Here is a 16609-nt window from a genome sequence, read left to right as displayed (position 1 = left end):
TATGATAGCCCATTGCTCTTGAACAGCTTTTATAAATATTTTCTGCTCATTCTCCTTTGCAGGATACTGTCAGTTTAGTAGGTAAATATTATTCTCTCTACTTGACAGAAGTTGGGTTAAACATCAGCTTGCCTAAGATGTCTGAGAAACTCAGTAACAGACACCAGAGTAAAATTCCTAGATTATCCAACATCTTGTCTAACATTTTGCCTATATATTCCATTTTATTAAAGAACCTGTACAGGAAAGAAGAGTCAAATGCTGTTGCTGCCTCTGATGCCACAGAGCGTGTAACAAGAGTCCCCTTCACAATCTAGCTACCTAGTGAAGCATCTTGCCAATGTATTGCAAAGCACATCAGTCTAGTTTGGCTCTTTGACACTTCGCCAAGAAATACTGTGCAAAACAAGGCCTTTAAATACAGCACAGAACAGAAATTATACCTGGTACCAGACAGGTTTTCTTAAAGGGGAAAGATGTTAGAACTGCCCAGAAAAAGATAACACTACAAACAGTGTAATACAATTTAAAGTGATAAAGGCTTACCGAATCCTTTTTTTTTCATTAACTATCACATGAGGGTAACTCTGGTGTGCCTCTGGTACATGTGCTTCCTTTCTCCTCTTGCTTAACAGAACCTAGGCCAATAATAAATTTTCATTCTTCTTAAATATATTTTCTTTAAATTTCAGTTATCTTTGAGAAACTGAAAGCTACCAATCACTTCAGAAAGATAAATCTGTCTAAAACATGTCAATTTATGACAGTTACTTTGATCTCACTCCATATTTTTCTGGATATCTGACTGTAGCCCTTCTATAATAAATGCTATCTTGAAGTTGTGATCTTAGGAAGTGAATACATGAACTTAAAAAGACTTAAAGGTGTTCACCAGCCCTGTCTGTGATTCTCAAACACCTCAAGCAAGATTCTCAGAATGAAAAATGTGTTTTAATGAAGTCTTCTCACTTGCAGCAGTGCTGCTTTAACAGTGAATGGGATAAACAGGAACACAGGAAAAGCTGAATTTTATGTCAGAGTTCTTTACTCAAAGGCAAAATACAGCACAGTTTATGTAACCTTGAGATGGTCTTGTTATAAAGAGATTGAATCTTATAATCTAATACTGCTTGTAAAACACACCAGTTATAAATACATTATTGTTTTCACCAGGAAAGCCACAGTGAGATACTATTTCATCAGGGTTGAATACCTCCAATTTTTCTTAAGAGAAACCCATTGCAGCTACTATGACTTTTGTGATTTAGCATTATAGCCTTCTTTTTAGTAAGATGCAAGAAAGCTTGGCTTTCTCATCATGTCTTATCCCAAGGTTCAAAGACTTTTTAACACTGCAATATTTCATTCTTGTCCCAGTGACACTACTTAAAAATGTTTCATTCCCTAAGCTACCTCTTTTACAATCCAAAATACGAGAGCTTCATTGCCCAGAAGAGAATAAATTGCCCAGAGTTAATAAATTGTCTTTTTACTAACAGTGAATTTGCCAACATCTGTTTTAATCAAGTGGAAATATTAAAAGTCTTTTGAGTGGATTTCTAAGTAAACTGAAGTCTTCTATATAGCCAAGATGGCCAAGATTAGCCAACAACAGTACACAAACCTTGCAAGGATGTTACAGAATAGCAAAAGGACAAATTCATCTCATATTCAATTAGTCTTTGTGGAAACTACCAATATGAAACTAAATACTGTGTTTTCTCCTTTCTGTGTATGTGCAACCGTGATTCTTTTTTATTTCAGAAATGAAATCCCATCTTCTTTCTTCTTCTTTCTTCTTGCATGCGAGTAAGCAATGCAGAAACAAAAAGTTCTGTATCAAATTACAAATATGAAACTCACAACCATCAGTCTCTCTTGTGTGTGTCTACAAAACTAAAACAAAAAAAGTTGGATCCATTTCTGCTACAATCACTTTTATACTGCTGTACCCTCATTTTGTCCAGTTGGTTGTTTTTTTTTACCTTTTCAGTTTCACCTAATTCAGTCCAAATCAACCTAGGAATGTAACTAAATGTAACTAAAATGAGACTAGGAGCCAGATTTCAGGGGAATAAGTCCAATTTACATCATGTGTTGCTCTGAAGTGAAGCACACTGTCTGGAATTTTTAAGCAACTGCAAGAAACTGGTGAAGTAAGCTGTATTGTTCTTTTTGTCTAATCCATTTCCTTCATTGTCTGTAAATCCAGCAGGAGAACAGTGATATAAATTTTATAAATAGCAATTCCCTTGTCACATGTACTCACTGCTCTCAAATACTAAGAAAACATTCTTGTCAACTCACCAGGTGGGGGTCTGAAAATATTAAGACTGCTTAAAAGACTAAGCAATGCTTCAGCTTGCTGCCAGCTAATGCGTTTGATGCATAAAAAACTAGCTAGCACCATTAGTTAAGTGCAAGTCCTAGTTACAATACAAAAAATTGATGAACAACCTCTACCACCAGGTCAGCACAGTGCTTAATGGTTGCTTGAAGCTACCATATAATCTTTTGGATGGTTTAATTTTTTCTACCTTCACAGTTTAAAGAAGAGTGGTTATTAACCCTTGTGTTCTCACAACATTTTCAGAGTAGAACTTGACTTAAGAAGTCCCACTGATTAATAAGGATAGGATCTTTATACAACACTTGCTATTGGAATGTTAAACATAAAGAAGTGTGCTGACCCTTACAATTTTATAAGATTATGTTTGAGGAGCACGAACTTCCTCCATCTTGAACAAGCTGAAATCTCAAATCCCAAACTAGTAACTGTAAAAAAAAAAGACAAATAAAAGCAGACAATGTTGCAGATAAGGTATTTCTACTTCCAATCATTATTTCATTTGAGTAGAATTATTCATTTTAATAACCTTTGCAACATATGATTTTCTAAATATAATTGTTTTCAATTAGCATGGAAATAAGGAACAAGTAGAAGTAAAGGAAAAAGGGTATAAGATTTCTCGAATATGAATATATTGCTACAATGGGTAGTAACTAGAGATTGTCGCCATCTGATGTTTGTTCATTGGTCTGTGCAAAATGAAGTGGTGATCTCAGCCCCATAGGATTTGGAGATCACTTGCAGCACAGAAGGCAATAATTAGCATCATTGCTGACAGTCTCTATAACTACAACAAACACTGAATAGGGGCAAAAACATAATTTACCTTCTTATCCTTCAAGGTTTTGTTCCTTCTTGTCAGATTTCAGTCAGACTGGAGGAGCAGCCAAAGGAAATTTGTTTTATCTGGTGCCCACACTATGCTTGTTCTTTGCAACAAAGCAAACATTTCAGCTTCCAGAACCAGCAAATTAAGCAATGCTTACAAACATAATCCTTCTAAATAAAATTGAAATCCAACTTAGATAACATCAGCAGACAACAAATCCATACTTCTAAAGGAATAATAACAAGTTTTAGGCACTGACAATAGTAGAAGTGGAGCAAAAAGCAATACTCCTGTGGTATCCTTCTTTGTCACACCTTTAGCTGAACTAGAATTACAGCCTCAGTGAAATCTGTCTGTGTATGAAAGTTTTCTACAACACAGGACTCAAACTGGAGATAGCTGTTAAGGACACTAACAGATCTTTCTCTACCGTTTTTTTATTTCTGATTGCCTACAATTTCTAATGAGAGCAGACTCTTTTTAGTGAATTTAAACCAATGATAAAAGATTTGCTTTGGGAGAAAAACACTACATCACTGCAAGAAAAGTCATTCACTGACCATGAACAGGCTGGTGAGGTTATCATGTGGTGGATAAATGAATTTGATGACATGCTTAATTATGCAAATTTTATGTACTAGATATGCCACTTAAGGGTTGTTACAGGGGACAAGAATCAACCTAACATGAAAAATTGTCAATGAATTTATTGGACCTGGCAAAGATTATGAATTTCACAGAAGTTTATTTTGCCAAAACACCAATTGAAGCTTAATCTTCAAAACTACAGTGAAATACTTTTATAGTTGGTCCTGTATTTTCTAAGTTTACTGTAAATTTCAATAGATACACTGCATGTTTATTGACATGGTATATTTCTTATTGTAGGTTCTATCCTTAGGGGCTGATGTTCTACCAGAATATAAACTCCAGACACCTCGCATCAACAAGTTTACTATATTGCACTATAGTCCTTTCAAAGCTGTCTGGGACTGGCTCATTTTGTTGCTGGTAATATACACGGCCATATTCACTCCTTACTCTGCTGCCTTCCTTCTGAATGATAGTGAGGATCGGAAGAGGAGAGAGTGTGGATATTCCTGCAGCCCACTGAATGTTGTAGATTTAATTGTGGATATTATGTTTATCATTGACATTCTAATAAACTTCAGAACAACATATGTAAACCAGAATGAAGAAGTGGTAAGTGACCCAGCAAAAATAGCAATTCACTACTTCAAAGGCTGGTTCCTAATTGACATGGTTGCTGCAATACCTTTTGACCTGCTGATTTTTGGCTCTGGCTCTGAAGAGGTAAGCTTAAATGAATATAAAATCTTAAATCTTAATTTTTTACTTTAACCACGATATTCCGTGTGCCCTAAAGTATCTTTTGCTTGTCAGTTACAGGTTGTTTAGTAATTCCACCCCATCTTTTAAAGTTAAACTAAAATTAAGTCTTCCTTTTTAGAATGACGTACAATATTAGCTTTCATTAACAAGAGAAAACACTGAAAAATTCAGCTAGTATTTTTCACTTATACTATATTTGATACTGTCTTTACAAATAATGAAATAAATATATCGCATATGAAGGACTTTTTCAAATGCTTTTGTATAAGAACTGCTCTTTTGATTGCTGCTTGCTTTGTAAAAATTGCAAAAATGCATATAATGCTGTGTTGGCATTGAAGCACTAAAATAAATTTTCTCTGTTCAAAATCTTTAGATCAGATGTTTACTTAGCATAAAACAGATTAGTTGAAGCGTAAACTATACCAGTTACCAAAAAGATTTGACTACTGTCTATTTTATCAAGAATATGGACTATCAAAAGAAAGAAAAAAGATTAGTTGGGATTACCCTTGTTAGACAAGATTTACATCCTCACCCTGTGTATACAGTAGAGTAAAAAAGTGTTCAATATATGCATTCGAAATGGCCCAAAGGTGTATAAAATATGTGCTATATTCTGGATTACTGACATAACTCTTCCTCTATCCAAAGAATTTTATTTAGTTTAAGGAGGGCTAAAATTATAGCGTATTTTTGGATGGAAAGCGAACTGACAAGTAGGTAATTGGGTTTGGATTTTTGTGATGCACAGAATGCAGCAGTTTTTTTTAAAAAGCAGCAAACCAAGGAAAAGGTAAATGAGGAGTCTAGAGAAACATGTAGATAATACCATGCAGTAGAAATTAATTCTGTTAATGGAAAGCAATAGGAAGAGAAAGAGTAACATAAAGAACAGAAGGAACATATTAATAGTTCTCTTACAAGAAGAGAACTTTACTATTCAGAAGGTGACTAAAAAGCTTAGAGATTTAAGAGAAAATTTGATCACCTTTTGCATTCATTGTTTGTGGCACATCTCAGTCTCTGCATATATTTTTTTCTGTGGTTTTGACAGCACAAACGTTTTGATAATGGCATTGCTTCTAACTCTGACCACAACATTCCCCTTCAGATGTGGTCTGCATCCATTTCTTATCACTGAGCACTCGTCATTGTCAAAATTTTTTTCAGCGATTAGAAGTGTGAAATGTAAAGAATTTAAACAGGGACCAATTGCAAAGTTCACTGATGAAGTACTCTTTGGATTTGCTCCTGAACATCATTCTTCTACCTCCCCTGTTACAGATGTACTTAAGAGCAAAGTGCCAGGTGTTAAAGTGATGCTAAAGGGATAACTTTAACACTTTAACATAAGATAATGTAAGGATTAGTAAGAAACAAGTGCATTCTTGCAGATCAGTACACAAATACAAAACCATGGAACTTGAAACAGAAATTACTGGATCATGTAATGACTTTTTCAGTCATTACATTGCAGATATAAGTAAATTGATTCTTTATCCCCTCAAAATCTAGTAATTGAAAAGTTTCACTGTCTGGAAAAACTGGTTTGTTTAAGTAAGCAATAGTGAGACTATATAGATTATGTTCCGTTCCCCATGCCATCATGGCTTCTCTCTCTCATTCATGATATTGAATACATCAATCACTTTTTCTAAGCTGCTACTTACTGCAGTTTTATTTCCTACATTGCTAACTATAATATTTCCCCAATGATCTGTTTTTGATAGTTTAACAAGAAGAAGTAAATGTAAAACTGTCAGAATGGAATATTTTTCATTTAATAGATTTTTTTTTTCCCAGTCATAAGGGTTATCTTTTTTATGGAATAGCTCTTTTTTGTTATCTAGAAATTCTTCAAATAAGATTCCCTATGAACAGTTGTATTGAATAGTCTTTTTATTAAACAACGTAAGCTCTATAGAGAGCTCCATGTGTGCTCATCCAGCTTTAAAACACCTTGATATCAAACAGAGTCTTGAAAGGGCAGAAGATAATAATCCAGATACCACATGCAGCACTATCTGAATGCTTCTATTTGAGTTGTACTTTGTCAACCATAGGAAAGCAACAGAGTTAGACAGTTAACTTTCCAATTTCAAAAATAGGGAACTAATATAATTTTAATTTTTTTATTCTGCTTAAAGTGACTAAGAAAAAAATTATTATGACTGGTAGTAAATCATACTCTCTTTTTGTGTGTCTGTGTTGTAAAACTTAAGTGACATCCCTGATATGTGGGAAGATAAAAATAATGAGTAGATGTACTTTTTACTTTCTATTATTTTGGAAGTTTATTTTTAATCATTCATCTGACAAGTCTGAGTTGGATTTTAAACAAATAACAGTTGAAGTACTCAGTTCCTTGTAAGACACATAGATGAAGTGCATGTACAAGGGGAATCCTGCTTAAGATTACTAGATGTTTCAGATATATGGATTTAAAATAATACCTGTTTTAATGCTTATCAATTTTTTCATTTCAAAAATGGGTAAGTTGTAGGGAAAATTCAGACTGATATATTGATAACTAGGCCTTCTTTCATTTCATCTAGAACCTACAGCAATGAAATAAACAAATGACAGTACAGCTTCAGCAAGAGAATTTTCATATTTATAATGTTTTTTTCATTAAGGACAGAGAGAACACAATTGGAATATGCAGAAAAGCATGAAGGCTTTTACTGTTTGTTCAAATAAGAGTGATCAGAACTATTTTAAAGAACATAATTAAAAATTCTATCAACAGGAAAAATGCTGCCTTAGAAAATAAAAATAAGTACATCACTGTCTATATATCCAGCATATTCACAAAATGTAAGAGTAAATGCTTCTTCTAGTTGTAGTAACAAGTTGAGAAAATAGATAGGGTTTGGCTAAAATGAAGACACATAAAACAAAGTACTCTTATTCTCTTAGTTCTGACATCTTGATTCACTGCATTACACAGTGTATCTGTTAAAGCAAACTGAAAAGAAGAATTCCACTTTTTTCTAGAATTGAGATTGAACCTCATTGTCCTGATTGCATCTCCACTGATAGAATCACTACTTTGCCCCTCTCCAAATTAGAATATATTTGAAAATCAAGCTCAGAAAACACCCCAGGAAGAGAGTAATACAGTTTTCTGTGCTCAGATTAGCAATTTACTTGGAAAACATATTCCAATGAATTTCAAGTATTTTACACAGAAGACTGCTTATCTGATCATAACGCACTCTGCCTTTGTATTAGTAACTCTGTGGACTGAGTACAGGCTAGGATGGTGCAGCATTAGGTTAGAGTCTCTGGAAACTTATTTATTTAGGTGGCTGGCTAATGTCAGAGAGGCTTTTAATATCAGCTTTTCTTCCCTTGTTTTTCAAGGGAGGCAAAGAGGAAACTCGTTACTCCTTGAGCAAGCAGTTACCTGCAGGACCATTTTGACTGTCCTCTGTCAAATTATCAAAGGCAGTTGAAGTACCAGTATGCTTCTATAAATAAGAACTTTTGGTTAGTTGAAATATTTTTGTTTAATTGCTGTGTGTACTAACATTTTCAGCATCATTATGTCTACAGTATAAAAATCTTCAACAGTGGCACAGTGCTCATAAGAGACTGTTGAGGTAATGGAGCATAGGCTGAAAGGCCAAATTCTGGCATTTATTTGAGATTTTTTCAGGAGACAGAAAAGAGTTAACTATGTTTGATGCCATAGTACTGATATTCAACAGGTTTATTTACAGGCTGCAAAAAGGTAGCAGGTTAATGATGGTTTTAACATAAAATGTTAAGGAAATTATTGAGAAACTGAGGACTTTACAATGCCAAGAAATGGCAAAGGGCCCCATAGCAAATGAAATACGGCCTAAGCAAGAGCACATTAATGTACATTGGAACATAGTTTGAATTACTCACACACATTGGTGGGTCATTTGGTTTAAAAAAGAGACAGTTAAGAGATGATATTATACCTTTACGTACAGTACATACTGGAAGAAGAACTCATGGAGAATAGCCTTGAAGAGAAGGACTTGGGAGTATCAGTTGACAAAAAGTTGGGCATGAACCAACTGTGTGTGCTCGCAGCCCAGAAGGTCAACAGCATGCTGGGCTGCAGCAAAAGAAGTATAGCCAGCAAGTCAAGGGAGGTGATTCTGCCTCTCTAATTGCCCTCCACCTGGAGGACTGCATCGGGCTGGGAGCCCCCTGCACAGGGAAGCAGAGGGGCCACAAAGATGATCAGATGGATGGAAAAACTCTCCTATGAAAACAGGCCTAGAGAGCTGGGCTTGTTCAGCCTGAAGAAGAGAAGACTCCAAGGAGACCTTATTGTAGCTTTCCAGTACCTAAAGTGAGTCTATAACAGAAAAGCTTTTTAGCAGGGCCTGTTGGTACAGGACAAGGGGTAATGGTTTTAAACAAAAAGAGGGTCTGGGTATAAGAAAAATTTAGACTGGATATAAGAAAGAAATTTTTTACAGTGAGTGTGTTGAAACCCTGGAACAGGTTGCCCAGAGAGGTGATGGGTGCTTTATCCCTGGAAACATCCAAGACCAGGCTGGATGGGGCTCTGATCTTGTTGAAGATGTCCCTGTTCATTGCCAGGGGGTTGGACTGGATGACCTTTACAGGTCCCTTCAATCTAAACGGTTTCATGACTGTACTTAGCTCATGGAGAGAATCATGTAGGCATGAAAGAACCATTGCAGGCATAACGTAGCCTTTATTTTTTGTGCTACTACTACAGTCAAAACAGAAAAAATACATGTTTAGCACAGGCCTCCCTCCTATACTATAGCTAGGAAAAATCAAAAGGCATTTTAAAAGGCCAAATAACAGAATAACTACATGAGGCAAAAATATCAAAAACTACACTGGCTATTCTGGTTAACAAACTGTTAGATTTGCAAATTTGAATATATAAATAATGCAAGGGAAAAATCTAAGCTGTTAAGTTTTACTTTTCCCTATAATTCTGTTTATTTGCAATAAAAAATAAATTTGACAAAATATAATGCCTATTTTGGCAGAATCTATTTAAAATGGATATTACCTTAAGACTTTTATCTTTTTAATAAATCTTATCAATTAAGAAATTCTTCAATGTATTGTAGGGATTTTAGATTGTGAAAGTCTTTAAATATGTTCCAATAATTCCAGTTTATGCAAGAAGTTAGGTGCAGTTTACCTAAGTGTTAAATGGAATACTGCTTGCACTGAATGTACTATAGTGAGGAAAATGATCCTGTACTCATCTTCTACCAATCCAGATTCATAGTTTCAGTAGCTATGAGAAGGCAAGGAAAAGGAAAAGGAAAAGGAAAAGGAAAAGGAAAAGGAAAAGGAAAAGGAAAAGGAAAAGGAAAAGGAAAAGGAAAAGGAAAAGGAAAAGGAAAAGGAAAAGGAAAAGGAAAAGGAAAAGGAAAAGGAAAAGGAAAAGGAAAAGGATCATGCTTTCCACCTCTATATTTTAATGTCAAAGCCTCTCCACTGTGCTAAAGAAAAGTAAGACTCAGGATGACTTTCTTGATGCTTTAAAGCAAATCTATTCTCATTCATGCCGGTTTCACCCTTGAAGAGGTGGAGTTTGCTTGTATTATACACTTTCCACGTACTCCAGAGCTCACACTGATATAGTATCTAAGCATAGGATTGGCAGTGAGGATGAATAATATTAACAAGTCTTAGGTTAAGAATGGGGTGGAACACTATTGACATATTCTGGATTCTCAATCTACTATCTGATGTATTTAAGGGGCACTGTAAGAATATCCAGCCTCTTGCATAACGTAGAGATATACATCTCTATACCCACCTCATCCCCACTTAAGGGATCATAAATATATAAGCCTGATTCACCTTAAAAAAAAATTACCTAATGTCAATATTCACATGGTTCTGAATCTCAGCCTAGGCATAGCATTTTGAAGGATATAGTCTCTCAGACTGTTGAGCTCACAAACCTTTTTTATGTGGTAATGAGACATTCACCCTGAAATTATTCTTTGTGATGTTAACTTGGACAAAGGAGTGTTCCCTACATCCTCTTGCTCATCTACTCATAAAATATGAACAATATATTGAGTTGTTCACTGAGAAATGCAGCCAAGAAAGACTCTTATTTTGTTCCAAAGGATTTGGGATTTTACTCAGAAACATGGTAGATTCAAGGATTTAATAAAACATAAAAACTAGTCTAGTACTTTTTGCAAGAAAGCTTTAATATGACGCATACTACTGTCAAAGTGTTTTGTGAGGCTTGGAAAACTTTTCCAGTGTCATGTAATATACATGCATGTTTAAAAAAAAGTAGGAAAAAAACTTATTAAAAATGTATTCAGTCTTGGCATTTACTGAATACTTTAATATATGTTCAGACTTAATGCAGAGAAAATGTTAGCTGAGTTATTTTTGAAATCAAGCAGTTCCTATTTACAGTGTTTTCCATCTCTTTTACAAGGAATAAACAAGTATGAAAATTATTTACTAATTGACGTTTACAAACTTATCTTAATAACCTTTAGTTTCCTTTAAAATATCCAAGCCTCAAAAATAATGCAATGAATAGTACTGCAGGTCTGCATTAAAAAACTTGGAATATATTCCTGGTTTAAACTGCCTCAATTTGTTTTTTTTAATGGTACAGTACTTTTTTACTGGCTTCTACCACTACACATACAAGATGCAAAAAGATTCATCTGGAGTATGGCAACAGTAATTTTTCCATGATTTTCTGTTCACACTGCTTCATCTTCTTTTACCTGTATAGAGTGTTCTTATTGTTACAAACAGGAAGGATATTCGTAGGTCACAGAATCACAGAACATGTCAAGTTGGAAGGGATCCACAAGGATCATTGAGTTCAACCCTTAGCCCTGCACAGGACTAACACAGAGAGTCACACCATGTGCCTGAGAGTATTCTCCAAATGCTTCTCGAACTCTGCCAGGCTTGGTGCTGTGATCACTTCCCTGGGGAGCCCAGAGGGGTGCCCAGCTAGCGTCTGGGTGAAGAAACTGTGGCAAATTTCTGCCCTATTACTTCTCTCTTCTAGAATATGTGTGCCCAGAGCATTGCAAGGAGCTTTTAAGTTAGGATCGAATATAGTTACACAGCCTTGTTCAAAAATACTTATTACCTACATGGCCTACTAATTATGAGTAGTTCCAATAACTTACAGAATTAATCATGTCAAAAAAATCATTAATCTAATGGATCATTTAAGTCCATCACAGTGCATTGGAGAGTCCAGAAAAAGTAAAATATTCAAAGTGAAAAAAATATTGAGCAGATAATGACAACTTCAATATATCTTAATTTTAAACATCCATTTCTTATTTTCTTTGCTGTTCTTATAATGAAATTGATAGTTTCAAGAAAATGGAATTAAGATTACATTGAAATGGGGGGGAATTTGCAGTGATTTACTCGTGGTAACTATTCAGGACAATACATTTGCTAACACAAAAATTTCTTCTTATTTTTACAGACAACTACATTAATAGGTCTTCTGAAGACAGCTAGACTGCTGCGTTTGGTGAGGGTAGCACGGAAATTGGACAGATATTCTGAATATGGTGCTGCAGTTCTGATGCTCCTCATGTGCATATTTGCACTAATTGCACACTGGCTTGCTTGTATTTGGTATGCCATTGGAAATGTAGAAAGACCTTACTTGGCTCACAAGATTGGCTGGTTGGATTCTTTAGGAGAACAACTAGGAAAGCATTATAATAAGAGTGATGCAAGCTCTGGACCATCCATCAAGGACAAATATGTTACAGCACTTTATTTTACCTTCAGCAGTCTGACAAGTGTAGGATTTGGAAATGTGTCTCCAAACACCAACTCAGAGAAAATCTTTTCCATCTGTGTCATGTTGATTGGCTGTAAGTAATTTTATCGTAGTTTTTTTAATCTTATTTTTTTCTCAGTGTTTGAGCAAATAGCTTAACATTCTAAGCTAATAAGATTATAAGCATGCAGCCAGAAGGGCAAATTCCCAGGGAAAGCAACGTTGTATGCAAAAATATGTTGTGACTCATTCAGTGTCAGGAAGTAGTCAAATTCCTTGACTACTCAAAATCTGTTTTCCAAACTGTCAGAAGTTTTGCATTGTGTATAATTTGTGTAAGCAAATCCTATATGGGATAGGAAGCTGAGTTTTGAGTGGATTTAGGAAACTGGCCCATAATATTTGGATAATCATAATTATATTTTATTTTTCATTTAAACCCTGAAGCTATAAATGTGTGCATAGCTTTTTAACTCTGGCCTTTGTTCTTAGCTTGAACTTAGCCTTAGTTCCTTGGTTTTAATTCTACAAAAGTCTCTAGAATTAGGTGAACCCTACTTACAACACTAAACTCAGGTCTACAGATCTCCAAAGATAAAAATTACCAACTTGATTATGATTTAGTGTTTACGCCTCATCTGCTAACTGAGTAGGTACTCATACAATCAAATCAATAAAAAGCCTCAGGTAAACCAATTCTAGATCTCTGAAAATGTAAATACTGTCATCTGAGCTGTTTTACATGCAAAGTACATTGTAAGAACTGTTGCATGATCTGCAAAAGCCGGCGTTATGACTTAAGTAAGTTTTGTTTCTATTTATCCAGCATTAATGTACGCTAGCATTTTTGGAAATGTATCTGCAATAATCCAAAGACTCTACTCGGGAACTGCACGATATCACATGCAGATGCTGCGAGTGAAGGAGTTTATACGCTTTCATCAAATCCCAAACCCTCTGCGGCAGCGACTTGAGGAATACTTCCAGCACGCGTGGACATACACCAATGGCATTGACATGAACATGGTATGTTGTTCTGTTTTTCAGGCAGTGATGCCGAGGAATACATAAATGCATGAGAATTTAGAGATTGCAAGTGTTTATTATTTGTACTGTAAAAGTACAAACCTGAGAATGTGAATATGCAGCAATTATTGAGAACCAAGCCAATATAAGTTTGGCATCCAAAAACTTAACTGCCTAGGTTATAACAAGCTATATCAGAAATCTGAATTTGCACTGAGAATTGCAGATGACAATTATAAGCTTAAATAGAGAAAAAAAATTCATAGGTTTCTTATTTCAGACATACCTGTTTCAGAATTTATTTGTTCTTTGGTCTGATTTTCCACTTCCAGTATCAAACAAGATTTTGGTGTGTTGGTATCTGCAGTTACTGTTCTAGAAAACCTGTGGAGATCAATTATTTTTCAAAATCCTACTGTGTAATCTAGAACAGGTATATTGGGAGTGAATTGAAGAGGCAGGTTTACTGCTCTTTTCAAAGTGAAATACTTGAATTACATGATGGTCTGAACAGTAGTTCACTTGCATTCACAACCACATAATTCTGCACTGAAAATCAACACAGTGCTACTAACCATTTAGCCATCCACAGAAACTCATTTCTAGGAAGTAAAAAGGCATAACACTGACATTTTCTGTTCTTGATTTTAAAAAGCCTGTAAACTCTCCTTATAGAAATATATATTATGTGGCCAACTGAAAAGGAATCACAGTCTGCTAATGAATAAAAATAAACATCTCTATTTCTGGCTTATTTTCTGAAGACGACAACATTTTTTTCTGAAAAGTTGACATCGATTTGAAGACCCTGAGAGCACTGTGCATCTTTAGGATCTGTGAATCTGTGTCTCTAGAGGGATACTTCCCTGAGCTATTCAGGATTGGAGATTAGAGACTATGCAGAGCTCTCCATAAAGCTGTCGAGAACAAGAATATCTATACATTTTTGTTAAAGTTTAACTAGAAATTAACCTCCAAAATTTTGACATAAATTCAAACAGCTTCCACGTGGTATCTATACATATATTTGTGAATGACTGTCAGAGTGATACAATTTTATGCATTCGGCAGAAACTATGGTCTTGGTTAAAAGCTTTTATAAAGCTGAATCACTAAGAGTTTGACCTTATCATTACCATTAAGTAAAGCAGATCTTAAAAATAAGACAGAAAACTCCCACTTCCATGAGTGTCCCCTCCAGAGGAATAACATAACCAACGCAGAACAAGGATATGTGTATAAACCTCTGCTGGGGATTACTGCAGTGGAAGGCAGCATCAGTAGCTTCATCCTGTATGGCACTGAATGGCCCTAATTCCCTCTGATAGCAGTGGGATTGTGGGGTACTCAACACTTTGCAGGATCATGCCCTTAAGCTGCAGGTGGGTGCAGCCTAAGCCTAAAGTAGCTCATTGAATTATTTCTGAAGATATTACAAAATCATGTGTGCCTTAATTAATTCATTACCACCAATGGATGTACTAAGAACACCTGTTTCATATGAAATAATAACTAAAACTGGATGTGTTGTCAGGTGAAATGTTGCACAATTCAGGAATTGGTGTACTGGAATTAGTCTTGGATTTGTTATTAATGTGAAATAACAACTAAATGGATTAAATTGACCATATTCTGCAATATGATTGTGAGGCAGTATGGAGGCTTTCTTTTAAATAAAATGTGGAAAAAAACCAAGTTTAGTATCTCTTTTTGGTTTATTTTATTTCTTATTCTGTTCACAAATCTATCCCTCAGGTTTTGTGTCCATCACTTAATTTCCTTTAAAAGTGAGTTTGAATGTATTACACTTAGTGCAAGGATAATATAAGAATTGTGTGATTTATGTTGTACTTATGAAAGATTTATCTCTTTCCTGTCTGCTTCACACCTAAATACATGGAATAACACCACCCACTGGTAAGAGCAGGAGGTATTTATATCAAACTTAATTCCAGTATAAAGTGTGGAGAATATCCATGTTATCTGTCGGGTTTAGAGCTTGTTCAATGCTTTCTAATTTTAATTCTAACTTCTTGCATGATAAAGGGACAGATAGCAAAGGGAAATAATCCAAGTAGAATCAGATGTGGGGCAAAATGGTTACTAAAAATTAGACATTAAAAAATACTAATCTAACCACATTTATTAATCACTGTTTTACCCCACAACTCAAGTCATGCTTTGCCCAAAAAAGGTCATGTGCATATTGGTTTGCATTAGATAGTTGCTCTGTAGGAATGTCACTCTGACAAAGTTGCCATGCTGCTGATCATACTGCATTTTCCTTTCTGTGAATGCTCTTGGTTCAAACCATATATGCATGTTAGCATAAGCACCAATGAAGTTTTCTTGATTATAAGCCATGTGCATATGAGTTGGACTTGCATGTGTTATTTACTAATTTTGCATGAAATATTTGCATTTACACAAAAAGGGCTAATACTGTCCTCAATGCCACAAATGTTTGATTCCTGCCAATATTTACTTGGAGATTTTTTGCAAATATCTGAAGGTAGAATTTCATCCAATATATTTTTTATTATTATTTCATGACTGAAAAATCAAAAATGTAGTCCTCTTTCTCCTTTGAAATATGAAATGCGTATTAATTTACATTTTATATATATATATGTACATACAACATATACACACACATACTCATATATATATATATAAAATTGGAGAATATATTTCAAAAGGTGCTTTAAATTATCTCCATTAATATATTTAAGAATTCAGGAAAAATGGAAAATAATAAATGAAATTAAACAGAAACCCTTATGAACTCAGAAGTAGTACTGCACTAAGACTAAACTTGATTTTCTAAACAAAATCCTACCACTTAGATAAAAAAAACAGAAGATAATTCTTTTTGGTCATTTGAAATGGTTAAATTCAAAATTAGCTCTAAAGACCTGCAGGTGAAATATGCTGAGAACCTTGTTTATTTGTTCATTTGCTCCCTTCTGCTTCATTTCTACATCTTTTTGATTATGTTCCATTACATAATGTATTTTGATTAAGAACAGTTCCACATAATTATGCATGGACTGGATAAACAGGATATGGGATTTATTTTAATCTGGATAAAAATCTTGATCTATAGAATAGGCATAATTTAAATCATATCCCTATGATATACACTGGCAAAGTCAAATTATATAAAATAATCTTTACAACGCATATTGTTTCATGAAAGATGCCACCTGTCCCAAAGATTCAATCTCTTTTTATTTTTTAAAGTATCCTGTTCTGTTTTTCCTAAACTCTC

General features: G+C 34.7%; 1 protein-coding gene across 2 annotated transcripts in view; it reads left to right on the top strand.

The window, feature by feature from the left end:
• The window catches only part of KCNH7 (potassium voltage-gated channel subfamily H member 7), a 220409-nt gene that overhangs the window by 168028 nt on the left and 35772 nt on the right, over positions 1 to 16609 (top strand). For both annotated transcript variants that reach the window (XM_018072521.3, XM_018072520.3), the window contains 3 exons: positions 4068 to 4493; positions 12007 to 12406; positions 13139 to 13338. In XM_018072521.3, coding sequence (XP_017928010.2) covers positions 4068 to 4493; positions 12007 to 12406; positions 13139 to 13338 — 1026 coding nt within the window. The remainder of the gene's footprint in view (positions 1 to 4067; positions 4494 to 12006; positions 12407 to 13138; positions 13339 to 16609) is intronic.

Source organism: Manacus vitellinus, unplaced genomic scaffold (assembly GCF_001715985.3).
Source record: "Manacus vitellinus isolate BGI_N305 unplaced genomic scaffold, ASM171598v3 scaffold_22_pilon, whole genome shotgun sequence".
NCBI classification, from domain to species: Eukaryota; Metazoa; Chordata; class Aves; order Passeriformes; family Pipridae; genus Manacus; species Manacus vitellinus.
Note: the sequence above shows the minus strand (reverse complement) of the source record. Positions and strands in the feature narration are given on the sequence as shown.